At 44.6% G+C, this 13780-nt stretch overlaps 1 protein-coding gene across 1 annotated transcript in view; it reads left to right on the top strand.

The window, feature by feature from the left end:
- The window catches only part of LOC121443637 (coiled-coil domain-containing protein 192-like), a 199569-nt gene extending 186898 nt beyond the window's left edge, over nucleotides 1-12671 (top strand). Inside the window, 1 exon segment of the mRNA XM_041645462.1 lies at nucleotides 12201-12671. Within this exon segment, the coding sequence (XP_041501396.1) occupies nucleotides 12201-12487 (287 nt within the window). The 3' untranslated portion in view covers nucleotides 12488-12671.
- Nucleotides 12672-13780: the final 1109 nt, after the last annotated feature.

Genomic DNA, 13780 nt, shown 5'->3' with positions numbered 1-13780 from the left:
GTAGATATCTTTGAGAGGGATATTCATCTGCAAACCCCATCCCTCTATTTCAAAGTCTTCTGCTAAGAATTATGGATAAAGCCTGCATGTCTTCCTCTGCTCAATGTTTCACATAAACAAAAGTCTTGGTAACAAATGTCAGCAGTGTCGCTCTGCGGAGATGGAATGCTCACAGCCTGGAGGATTTGCTCTGAGTTATGTGATGATGTTAGGTGGTGGGTAAAGTCACTGTGGATTTAGTGTTTAGGACAAAAAAAAAAAAACTGAATCACTCAAATAAATTCTTTGTTATTCTTCAGCTACTAAAGTAGTTACTGTGGTTTATCATGTTTTATGCCCAGTTTTAAGAAGAAAAAGACTCTGCCAAGATCTGTTGATTCTAGACTGCACACTACATCTGGGGGGCTGTAAAGGTCATGGCAGTGCTGTCATCTCAGGGCTAATCCAAGGATGGAGAGCAGTAAATGAGAGTTAGTGAGTGAGGAGAAGACTTCATGGTGTGAGGTAGAGGAGCGCACGTCCTTCAAACTCGTGCACAGAATATGGTGGTGTCACGCGGCTGGGCCCCGGAGTAGTGTCAAGTCCGCTAAATAAAAACAACTTCCCTCTAAACCATATAAATAAAACAATCTTAACAAGCAAAAATTATGTCCTCGGGGGCTGGAGAGATGGCTCAGTGGTTAAGAGCATTGCCTGCTCTTCCAAAGTTCCTGAGTTCAATTCCCAGCAACCACATGGTGGCTGACAACCATCTGTAATGAGGTCTGGTGCCCTCTTCAGGCTTGCACCCAGACAGAATATTGTATGCATAATAAATAAATAAATATTAAAAAAAAGGGCTGGAGATATGGCTCGGTGGTTAAGAGCACCGACTGTTCTTCCAGAGGACCCGGTTCAATTCCCAGCACCCACATGGCAGCTCACAACTGTCTGAAGATCCAGTTGCAGGGGATTTGACACCTTCACACCAATGCACATAAAATAAAGTTAAATAAACCATAAAAATATTTAAAAAAAATTATGTCCTCTATTCCACCATTCTCAGAAGAAAAAAAGGTGGGGAAAACTACTTTTTTGTTATTATCAAAGAATAACTATGTCCGTGCCATCATTATCAGAATATTGTGTTATTTCTCAGTCCTATGTGATACTAGAAACAATAATAATTTGAAAATAAACACACACAAGCTAAACTGGCCATCCCCGTGTACCACCTAATGCATGGTGTGTATGTGTGTGTGAGGGGGGTCCCTCGGAGAATAACACAGAACCTAAATGCGGAAAACTCATCTTCATGGGCTTTGCCTCCCTGCTGGCTCCTTCTCCCATAAGGACAGAAACAGACCTCTACTCATTGTCTTCTCTTTTGTCCCTCAGACAAACCCCTGGCTCTCTTCTTGCCTTGAATTTCCTGACTCTTCCAGAGGGTTCATTTCCATCTCTGGCTTCTAGCCAGCATGTTGATCACTATACTTTTTTCTTGATTTTCTTTGAACAATCAACTACGCAGCCTTGTGAAAGGTGCTTGGGACCTGCTCAGTGGAAGAAATAAGATCTTCTAAAATGCCCTCCTCTTGCTCAGTGGAAGAAGTAAGATCTTCTAGAATGTCCTCCTCTTGCTTAGATCGAACCTTCCCTGCTCAGAATGCTAAGAGTGTTCACATCTCCCCCGCTTTGTTCAAGAACCCTTTCTGTAAAGTATCCAGAAATGTCTTGAAGGTTCAAGGTTCCAGCAAGGGGGTGAAGGGCATGTTCTCTTACTTTTCCCCCAGAAAAACACCTGGCTATTGGCAAGCTGAAAAAAGATGGGTTGTAGCTAAAAAGGTGCCCCCCACCCCCAGACTGGTGTTCTGAGCTCCGCAGCCCTGCTGAGGAGATATTTTAATGGACTATGGAGCCTTCAGCAAATGAAGCCTGGCTGGCAGAAGTCGGTCACCAGAGCTGTGCCTCTGAAGGATGTGCTTGCCCTGCTCCAAGTTCTGGCCTCTATGAAGGCTGCACCTTCCCTGGTCCCGGTCCAGAGCTTCCTAGTTTCTGGTGTGTCACCATGTGAAGGGCGCCTGCCACATATGTCTGCTGCTCTAGAACTGTTCTGCTCTGGCAGGCCTTCTCTGCTATGATGAATTAAAACTCTTTGAAACTCTGAGCCAAGAAAACCCTCCTTTCTGTCATCCATTGTTCCTTCAGGTGATCTGATCACAGTGATATAAAAGGACTCTATGATCACATAGAAGAATTGTCCCAATGAAATCTACCTCTGTTGATCTCTGACTGTAACTGGAATTAGATCTCCCCTGTCTTAATTAGGGTTCCTATTGCTGTGGAGAGACTCCATGGCCATAGCAACTCTTATAAAGGAAAACATTTAATGGAGGCTGGCTTACAGTTTCAGAGATTTAGTCCATTATCATCATGGTGAGAAGCATGGCGGCGTGTAGACAGGCATGTTGGGGTAGAAACTGAGAGTTCTACATCTTGATCCACAGACAGTAGGAAGAGACTGCCATACTAGATAAGCCACATATCTTGAGCATTGACAAAGCCCACCCCCACAAGTTGACACCAAGGTATCATTTTACCTTTCTGTGTCAATGCTCTAAAGTCTTGAGGGGGCATATTATCTGATTCCAACAAGCTTTAGTGATAAAGGGGACTCACTCATAGAATCCAGGATGTCTTATGTTTCCATCTCAGGTATAAACCTCCCTTCATCTGCCCTGGAGAGTGTCTCTTCTCTATCCATTCCTCATGGGAAGAGACTCTTCTGCAGAGAACAGAAATGAACCTTTCAAACATAAAAACAGAAACAGAAGCAAAGCAAAACAAACCCTCTAACACTCTTGACTCTCTCTGGGTGCCCTGGAGATGATTTAACTAAGTATAAACTGTTGAGATGGTTTCTGGGATATAATCAAATCAAAGGAGGGCCAAGGCTGTGTGGACCATGAATACATTTAGTTAGCCAGTAACATTTATAGGCAGAGCCCTGTTGCATAGCCAGGGAAAGGCACAAAGAGTGGAATAGGTGTCATCTCCCTTCTCCAACTTGGTGAACTGTAGTCTTGTGAAAAAGAGGCTTGCTTGAATGCCTGCTGGCTACCTTTTAAGGACTGAGCAAAAAGTGCAGCCTGCTGTGCTTCACGTAAGTCATCAGAAATCAGGCTGATCAAAACCAACTGTGGGGCTTTTTGAAAACACAGATTGCTAGGCATTCTGATCCATCCACCCAAGCAAAATTTCAAGGATGAAGCGTTTTGATGAGATCCCGGGTGTCAGGTTTGGGAATCATTTTCGTAGCTTCCAGAATCTAACCCACAGATCTCAAGGAGGACTGAGATCTCCTAGGCATTGCTTGCCTCTTTTTAAAGAGAATATTAGATATTCTCTTTAAATATCTAAAGATATAGATAATATAGATAATATTCAAAGATATTAGATTCAGTGTACAGGATCATGACAGTATGATTTCATTATTGTAGAATTAATGTGCAGTCCCAGAATTCAGGAGACAGAGGGAAGTGGAAGAGTTTGAGGCTATCCTGATCTTCGTAGATAGTTCCTGGACAGTAAGGGCGACATAGAAAGACCCTGCCTCAAAATGAAATAAATAAAACAAACAAAGAGAATCACTATGACTTCCCAGTGAGAAATCATGCCCCCACTTAGAGATTAACAAAGGAAAACCTCTTGCATTATACCCCGTGACTCATGGCTAATACACAAAAGGGAACCAGCCCTGGACAGGAATTCCCACCAACTCGTTTAGTGCCATGGCTCCAAGTTACACTTTGAGCAATTAAACCCATTTCATGGAGAAATACGAAGATGGTTGTTGAGACAAATTAGGTTTATAATGTAAAGATATTGTCATAGCTAACTGCAGACAGATGGGGCTGCTTTGACCAGCAGCTGTTAACCAGGATCATCCTGCCTGCAGATAGGATTACGCTCTTCCTGATAAGTGAATCCAGACTTAATGACAGACTAGGACTTAACGGTGGCCCTGTCCCAGTGACCTGTAGAAGCATTTGTGTGTTGGGGATGGGGTGGGAAAAGGCCTAAGGACAGACTGTGACCAGGGCTGTCTCCTTTTGTTATGGGAACAGGGCTTCACTGGTGGCAATCTAATAGAAACATGCTCTCAGCGATCTAAACTTGATCATGTTAGATGTCCAGTATTTTTTCCCTATAGTTCCTACTAAATCTGGTTAGTGTAGTATGTATCCCTGAGTGCCCCCTCTCTAGATTCTACTTTATGGAACTTAGTTTGCTAGGCAAGTCTTGTAGATCCTTTATGACATCAAATTATTACTCCTAGTTTCTCCTACATCATCATTACTAGTTTAATTTCACAGTTCAAAGATTTACTAGAGGGGGAAAAATGTGCTCAGGAAGAAATCTAAGTGCCATCTTTTAAACTTCATTTTAACTTTACTGTTTTGAAATTAAAACACAATTGCATTGTTTTCCCTCTTCCTTTTCTTCCCATCAACTCCTTCCATGGGACTCCTTGCTCTCTCTCAAATTCGTGTCAGCTTTTCTTTAACTATTAAGGAATGTGTGTGTGTGTGTGTGTGTGTGTGTGTGTGTGTGTACAACCTAATCTGCCCATACAATGTTACCTTACTTGTTTGTATATGATTTTAGAGATGACCACTTGGCATTTGATAACCATGCTGTGCTGGATAGCCATCAATGTACTCTTCTCTGAGGAAGACTATGCCCCATCTCTACTCTCAATTCTCCTTTGTTGCCTGTAGTTCTTTGTTTAGGGCTGGCCCATAGGAATTCCCCCTTTCATGTTAGCATGTCTATTGGTGTTGCCATATTTTGACAGCCATCGTTGAGATTTCATGAGTCTAGTTTCCCTGATGTAGTAATAAGGGCGGCGGGGCTGCGTCCCCAGCACCCCGGCTGCCTGCTTGGCTAGCTTATGCCCCGAAATAATAACACACAAACTGTATTCATTTAAACACTGCTTGGCCCATTCTCTTCTAGGCTAATTCTCACATATTAATTTAGCCCATTTCTAATCATCTGTGTATAGCACCCCAAGGTGCGCTTACCGGGGAGATTCTAGCCTAGTCCATCCTGGGTGGGAGCTTCATCCTGAGAGCGGGGCATTGCGTCTCTCTCAGGCGTCTGCTCCCGAGAGGAGAGCAGATGCAGTTAAGTAAACTGGAGGTCATAGGTTCTCCACAAAGACCCACAACCTCACAGGCTCTGGATAGCTGGCTAGGTTTCCAGTACCAGACATGATTTCTCTCTTATTGAGCAGGCCTTAAGTCCTACTAGAGAGCTGCTGGTTACCACCAAGACATGTGTACCACTATTGCACACTAAGAGTTGTTGTGCCATGATGGCCATTGTTGAAGTTCATATGTGTCATATGTACAGGGCTATTAGTTGCTTTCCTCCACTGGAACCTACATGATACCTTCTGATATCATGAATGCTAGACCTCAGGAAGGAGACTTTCAGGTCTGCTCTAGCTCAAATCCTTCAGATTCTGTGTCTGAAGTATCTGTTTGTTTTAGCAATGAGGAATTATCTTCAACCTCTGGTAGGCAGCCAAGGCAACAGCAATAACCTATCATGTTTTGGGAGTCTTCTGGTCAGTCCTGACCAACAACTCAAGAAGGACTTCTCATGCTTGGGGAACTATGCCAAGGAAGTTCCTGTTGTATTCAGGCTACCCAACCTGCAATCCTGCTGTGGATGCCTGGGTCACAAGGGCATTACATCTGCCTAGGGTCTATTGCACACGAGAACAATGACCTCCAGCTCAGTCTCTGGCCCCTGGTTTTCCTGCCTGCTATCCCTGCTGTGTTCTCAGACTCTCTCCTAATGATCCAGGAGGTGAAATAGCCACATCCTTGGGGCTGCAGGGTCCTGTTGTGCTTTCAACTAGGCATTCCTTATCTTCCAAGGCACTTGGGCAAAGAGGCAGATTTTTATAAGCTCTCCATTCTCTTTACTCTGCTACTTTGTCTAACAGTTCATTCTAAAATGCAATCCTATTGTATCTCTGATCATCATTACAGTGCATCAAAGCCTGATAACAAATTTCGTCCCATATTTTAATTTTTTTAAGCGACCAAACCTCTCTAATAATCACATCTATTTGTACAGTGTTTCTTATCTTTGCCAAGCCAGTTAACAAGTGCCAACTTTAGAAGTGTTCTAAGTGTGCACAGCTTGGTAGAAGGAAATTGAAAAGCCTCTGAAGTCATATGTCTGGCACCGTAGAGACCAGTCATTGTGAGCAAAAGAAAACACGGAAGCCGTAGGAGAGAGTGAGCTTCAAGACAATAGCAATCTGTGTGTTTGCCGGTAAAGTACAATAATACAGGAGAGGGGGGCAGGGCTACCATTTCTTTCAGAGAATTTCCATTCACAAATGATTAGTAAGAATAGTAAAGTTTCTGTTTCTTCATTTTTTTTTATTTAGGTTGGAGAGGTATATGCCTACGGGCGTGCCAGCTGGGAGGCCCAAGAATGACCAGGGGTGAACCTGGACTCCCCGGCGGTTGTTGACGAGGGTACACAGCTTTTAAAACCGGCCCCAAGTGACTCAGAGTGATGGGCATTTGTTCAGAGGAGGATGCTGGCACAGTCTTGGAGGCTGAACAGTAATCCTGGGTGGCTCTAGGATGAGGTATTTAATCACCTCAACGCTAAGAGTCTTTCTTATTGAGTAAATACTTGGCAGCCTCAGCATCCGCTTGGAAAACAAAGAGAAAAATAAACGGCTGTAGTGAGGACCTGGTGAGGTGCTTGTTCATGCTAATCCTGACTGTCCTTTAGGGCTTCTTAGGGCTGCCTGTCCCCTGTCCTTTAAGGCTTCATAGGGCTTCCTGTTTCCTGCCCTGCAGGAGTCAACATCACATCATCTTCGTGATCCTTGTGCAGAGGCCCAATCACTAATTGCTAGAAAAAGCAAAAAATGAGGAGCTGAGAATTGAGTCCGTGGCTTTGTGCATGCAGGCAAGCATTCTGTCTATCAAGGAGCTATAGTCCCAGCCCATTCACCTCTAATTTAAATGTAGGCAAAAACAGGGGTGATAACGAAAGCGGTTGTGTGCTCACAGAAACTCCTGCATGTGTAGTAGGTTCATACTCCAGCTATAGCTAGTCAGGTCTGTGCCTTTCTCACAGGTAGACATGCTCTTGCCTGTGGCTGTCTCTGTCTTGGAAACTCTCGGTATGGAATGAAACCTTAGTTACCTGGTCAGATGGCAGACCCTCCATGTCCAAGCAGCCATGACTTTGTAGGTGGGCCTATCTATCTGCTGGCAGAAGTCTGGGGAAGTGGCAAGAGTTTGAAATTTGGGACATGTAAGCTGTCGGGACCTTGGAGAATATTGTCCCTTCCTGTTACAAAGGAGAGATTACTGTTGAGCGGAAGGAAAAGCAATGATTAATAGTTGAATTCAAAAAATAACCCAGGGTGGCTGAGACAATCTTCAAGACAGCTAGGGTATAAGTTCCCTCACTTTGGGGAAGTTTGCAAAGTTTTTGCCATTTTGAACAAGTAGGGGACTGGGAGAATGGCTCAGTGGGTAGAGCGCTTCCCAGAACCCCTGGAGAGCAAACATGAGTAATCCCAGCACTCCTGCCATTAGATGGGAGGCAAACACATGACAGTCTCTGGAAGCTCCCTAGTGTGGACTACACAGCATTTTGGCAAAAAATGAGACCCTGGCTCAAACTGTAGGTGGCAAGCATCTGCAGCTGAGATCCTCTTTCCTTCACATATATGGAGCATGGATAATAAAAACCCAGAGACAGATATGGGGGTTCAACCTGAAGATCAGAAAAGCAAAGCAGCCAGCCAGTAGAGAGCTCTTACCTCTAAGAAATCCTCAGACTGAAAGAAAGTGGGCGCCTGTCTCATCCCAATTTATATTCCTCTCTAGTGCCGAGATTAAAGGCATGTGACTCCCTAGTACTGGGATAAAAGGTGAGTCACCACCTCCTGGATCTGTTTCCGTGTTGATCTAGTGTAGCCCATGGTGGCCTTGAACTCACAGAGATCCATCTGCCTTGTCTCCCAAATCCTGGGTTTAAAGGTGTGTGACACCAGTGCCTGGCTTCTAGTGACTTAGTTTTACCTTCTGGTCTTCAGGCAAGCTTTATTTATAAAACACAAATAAAATATCACTATCCATGTACACCATAGCACATGCTTATCCCAACCAAGAAATGGAGCAGGTATTTTTCTATTACATGTCTGAGATTGCCTAACCGTGAAATTACTCATGTAAGAAATTCTCCTTTTGGCAAACATACCCAGTAGCTTGTCTCCGCATCGGCATCTTCATTTCATTCTGAGAGACAGCAGAGAGTAGATCTTAAGGGGTCTTGCCGGCCCTTTTCTCAGCTTTCTAGAGCTTGTCTACTCTCTTTCAAAGTGTCAGCTTCCCGGGTCACAGATCGAATGACGCCTTTCCAAAAATTCGATGCTGAAGGCCGCCTTCCAGCAGGACAATAAAATGAAATGAGCGTGGTGGAAATTGGGCTGGGATGAGATTATGAGACTAAGGCCCTATGGTGGTATTACTGCCCTCAGGAACAGACACTGGTGACTGGAGAGATGGCTCAGCAGTAAAGAGAACGGATTGCTCTTCTAGAAGACCAGGGCTCAATTCCCACCACCCACATGGCAGCTCACAATGATTTGCAACCGTAGTCCCAGGGGACCCTCTTCTTACCTCTGCAGAGACTGTACACAGACACACATGCAGTTAAAATATCCATACACAGGCCAGGCAGTGGTGGCACATGCCTTTAATCCCAACACTCGGGAGGCAGAGGCGGGCAGATCTCCATGAGTACAAGCCCAGCCTGGTCTACAAGAGCTTGTTTCAGGACAGGCTCCAAAAACTACAGAGAAGCCCTGTCTTAAAAATCAAAATAAATAAATAAAAATGTGAAGCCAAGATGAAAACCTTGGCTTATGGGTATGCTAAAAAAAAATACCCATACACATAAAATTTAAGAATAAAAATAAATACTTTTTGGATGTGATTGTACATGCTTATAATTCCAGAACTTTGGAGGAGAATCACGTTTTATTACAGCCTGAGCTACATATAAGACATTGTCAAAGACAATGAGAAGGAAGGGATTCTGAACTTACAGTCTCTCACCTCATCATAGGGACATAGAAAGAGACCATTTATAGTCAAGAAGGCTTCTGCAGAGCCCAACCATCCTGACCTAGAATGTCCCACCTTGGAAGCTATGAGAAACAATGCCCATTGCCTGAGACACCTAGTGTGACCTAGTGTGTGATGCTTTGTTGCAACATCTGAGGCCCACTGTTCCCCTCCATTTCTCTCCTCTCCTCTCCTCTCCTCTCCTCTCCTCTCCTCTCCTCTCCTCTCCTCTCCTCCCCTCCCCTCCCCTCTCCTCCTCTCCTCTCCTCTCCTCCCCTCCCCTCCCCTCTTCCTCCTCCTCCTCCTTCTCCTCTCTCTCTCTCTCTCTCTCTCTCTCTCTCTCTCTCTCCTCTCCTCCTCTTCTCTTCTCCTCTCTCTCTCTCTCTCTCTCAGAGCACGAATACAGATATACTATCTAATATCACCAAGGTAAGGCCTCCCATTGTCGCAGTTTTGCCCTTTATCATTAGAAGCAGGTGACCAAGGTATTCATCTATACACAATGCTACGTACTCCGGTTCTCTTTAGACTGTCTAAACTTTTCATTGTATCTGCGACAAGGTGGGGAGAAAAGTTTGACAGAGGGGTCAAAGTGGAAAGTGGTAGCGGCCAACCTAATCCAAGGGCCACCATCTGGAGCTCTAGAGACACCTTCTATGCCCCAGGCTGCCAAGCTTGGCTTCTCCACCTCAGGCTGCTGCTGCTCTTCCTCACAACCTCTGCGACCCACTTCCCTGCTGCCCATTCCCAGCTCCTTCTTTCCACTACTACTGAACCTTCCTTCAGCCCATAAGAACCCATAGCAAACCTGTATTTCCCTGCCTCAACCGCAGGGGACACGGAAAAATGATCCATCGAGAATGATCAATCCTCCCTCCCAACTAACAACTGTGAGGGTTGAGCAGAGAAGCACAGTCTGCAAGTTCCCGGATTTCACCTGCAGGAAATGCCTGACCAGCAGTAATCCACGGGAATACGAGGGTTTCACAAACTCAAGCCGTGTGATCGCCACTTTTAAAGTTAGAGTCGGTGAATGAAAGAAATCTCAATATCATGGTTTTTTTTTCTGCTGCAAGATAGCCAAACTATTACTACTTTAATAATAATCAACAAAAGTTAATGAGACAGTTCACATTTTTCCAAGCTAAGTGTTCCCAAATTAATGACTTTCACGTTGATAGCATCTCTCAACTCATAATAGCGGCATTCAGTTGCTTATTGGGCATGTGTAGTTACTGTCTTTGCCAGCACAGCTCTGGCCAGATGTAAAAGGGAGGGCCCTGGTGTGTCAGCAAGTAAGAAAAGCCCCCTGCTGTGTGGACAGCTTCTCCTGGGCTGGAGGGCATATGCCTTCTACAGAAACCATGAACCAAATAATTCTTTAAACTGTGATACCTTTTAACTATTCTTTTTTTAAAAAAAATACATTATTTTTAATTTTTTGTTTGTTTGTGTTACTGATCTCTGTGTGTGAATCTATGTTATATGTGTGCCAGTGACTGTGTAGGCTGGAAGACAGTGTTAGAGCCCCTAGGAGCTGGAGTTGCAGGGAGTTTTGAGCCCCAGACACATATGCAGATGAGTACTATGAGCTCTGGACCACAGAGCTCTAGCTCTCTTTGCTGCTCTTTAACTTAAGAGAGATGAACAAGTCATCACACTCTTCGATACTAGCATTAGGTTTTCTCATAATGAGAACTAAAGTTTCCCAGATAGTCTTTAAAATTTAGCAATTTGACAATCATAATTTCTAAGATTAGAGAATGGATTGGTGTCTCCTTGTCACTTTTGTGACCCACAAGGATGCTGCACATCCTTGCGCCTTAGGTGTTTTAAGTTTTTACCTGAGTCCACCTGTGACCCTTTAAGGAAGTGCCAATGGTCAATAACAGGTATGGGTTTACAGGAGTAGTAGGTGTGTGTGTGTGTGTGTGTGTGTGTGTGTGTGTGTGTGTGTGTATGTGTGTATGTGTGTGTGTATGTGTGTGTGCATGTGTGTGTGTGTGTATGTGTGTGTGTGCATGTGTGTGTGTGTGTATGTGTGTGTGTGCATGTGTGTGTGTGTATGTGTGTGTGTGCATGTGTGTGTGTGTGTATGTGTGTGTGTGCATGTGTGTGTGTGTGTGTGTGTGTGTGTGTAGTTAGTCTTACTCTATATGTCCAACTGGCCTAGAACTCATAGTGGTGCTCCTGTCTTATCCCCTGAATGCTAGAAAGACAGGCATGAGTCATCATTACTCCTGGCTTGTGTAGAAAGTCTGTTTACCCATGGCTGGTAGTATAGCAGATGCGCTCCTTGGGCTTGTCTCCACTGGAGGATGGAGAAAGCCGTGGGCTCTCAGTTATATCAACCATTCTTCACCCTTAGCTCAGAGATTCACCAAGGGCCATGACACTGGACAAACTTTGATGTCCTAGAGGATGCTCAGTTTTATTTTAAAGTGTTGGCCAGCCTAAAAGAACTGAACCCCTGTGATGGGTCCCATGCAAACAGTTCCATGCCTGGGCTCAAGTTATACTCCTGGCAACTCTGAAGGTTGGCCTAGGAAGATAGTCTTTCTCTAAGACCATCTCCCCCAAAAGGAGAAATGGCAAGGTTTGTTGCTCCTGTTCAGACACATAAACACTTAATTTCAAGCATAGTTTTCTTTATTTAAGTCATTCCTCTTATGAAGGATTCTTTGGGAAAAGGAAAAAATGAAGCTTGGCGTGGCTCTTGCTGGGGTTTGTCTTTCAAGGTTGGCTTATTCCCACAGTTGGTTGAAAGTTAAATGCACATAAAAAAACAAATAAAATTAAGAGTTGATGAGGAGTGATTCTGGTCCCTCTCCGGAGACTTCCAAGTTCTTTCATGAGCACCCTGAATCGTTCCCCTCACGGGATCTAGACTCTGTTTTCAGTGTGTCTAACCGGATGACGTAACATCTGGACTGCCTCTCAAGAACGTGAGAAACGAAACACTTTCGTCCTCCCTCTCCAAGTTCTGGAAATGCTGATGAAAATGACTTTCCTCTTTTGTTTGTTTGTTCTTTGCTTCAGCATCCGGCTCGGTAGAAGTGCCCTATGGAGGTCTCCCACCTGTCGAAGAAGGGGACAGAAAGATCAGCCTGATCATGGAGCTGTCCACCCAGCTTTCCCTGCAAACTGAGAAGATCACTCAGCTCGAAGAAGTGTTAGCAGAAAAGGAGCAGAAGATTGAGGCGCTGGTTGCTAAGCACAGTGACCAGCTCTCCCAAGAAGACGCAAACCTTACAGACGATTTACAAGAACTCCCCGTTGTATGTGATGATAAGAGCGTTCCCGTGGCCTCTGATGAGGAGTTGTAGATTTCCTATATGACAATAATTAAAGTTTAGTGTCATCAAGGTGGAGTCCAAAGCGTAAATACCCAGTCAAGTTCAAGTTTACAGATTTGAGTATCACCTACAGTGTTCATGCTAGGAGAAAACCATAGAAAGGGGAGAAGCAGACCCTAAAAGTGTCCACCACTCAACAGTGGTCACATTGCCACAGGGCGGTAGAATGTTGTGTCTTTAGACACTCCTGGTTAAGAGTGGGTGAGGGAAGAACACAAAACCAGGCAGCTGGCATTTTGCTTGGTACTGTCCTCACACTTTGATGGAAGGATGGTAAGCATCCTTTTGTGCAGTGCAGTTGGGAAATGAAAGCTGTGTTGGAGGGCCAGCTTTAAACTGGGCATGGTGAAAGGACAGGGGAGCAAAATCCTTGCCAAGAGAGTAAACAGCCATGAGGGCTGCCCTTTCATATGCTCTCAAGTGATTTTTACAGCAGTAGCAAGGGTAGAAACAAAATAATGCCGAAGCAATTTTAAAAAATGAATCAGAGCTGTGGTCCTTTGGGAAAAGATTCTGGACAGTATCTTCCTGGGAAAAGACACAACACTGATGGTTTTCCCTAAGGAGAGAGACTAAAGATAAAAGAAAAATGCACACTTCTGTTAGGACGACCACATAGTTGTGAGCCCTGTAAGATAATGACAGAGAACATGGCAGCATTGGCAAACGGGGGGCAACCTGCAATTAATGGACTGCACAGAATCCTGTCATATCCCCCTCCCACCCTTCCCACTCAGATGATCCACGTCCTACCCAAAGGACACTAATGAGATTATTTCTGGACTTAACTCTCACAGCGAACCTCATGGCAAGTTGCAGTATTGGCGGGTTTCTGAGTGTGACCAGATTGCTACAAGTCAAAGCAGTTCATCCAGTTTAACAAACAGGTATCAGAATTCTGTCCCCAAGCACAGCACTGGATGTCAGAAGCAGAGCGGGCCTGGGGATCAGATTTTTCAGCAACGTCTTCATAGACACAGAGGAGTCCCCTGAAACATGGTGATTTTGTAGATGGGCGGATGAGTCTGGGGACAGGGAGCCTGTCTGCTTGCTGTAAAGGAGGGTCTCACATTGGCTGAGTGGTTGTTGTGAATTCATAGCCCTGGCCTCTGGTGTTGGATCTGAAATACACACTTTAATAAGTCATAGATTTCCCTGTGAATATAATCCAAGAAGACAGTTGTAGGCAGGCTTCACACACAGATTTCATACATTTACTCCCTGATTCATGGACAATTGCTCTTTGCACGCTGGGATGGGACC

The sequence above is a fragment of the Microtus oregoni genome, unplaced genomic scaffold (assembly GCF_018167655.1).
Source record: "Microtus oregoni isolate MIOR12 unplaced genomic scaffold, Mior012 000110F_ref0000174, whole genome shotgun sequence".
Taxonomy (NCBI): Eukaryota; Metazoa; Chordata; class Mammalia; order Rodentia; family Cricetidae; genus Microtus; species Microtus oregoni.
Note: the sequence above shows the minus strand (reverse complement) of the source record. Positions and strands in the feature narration are given on the sequence as shown.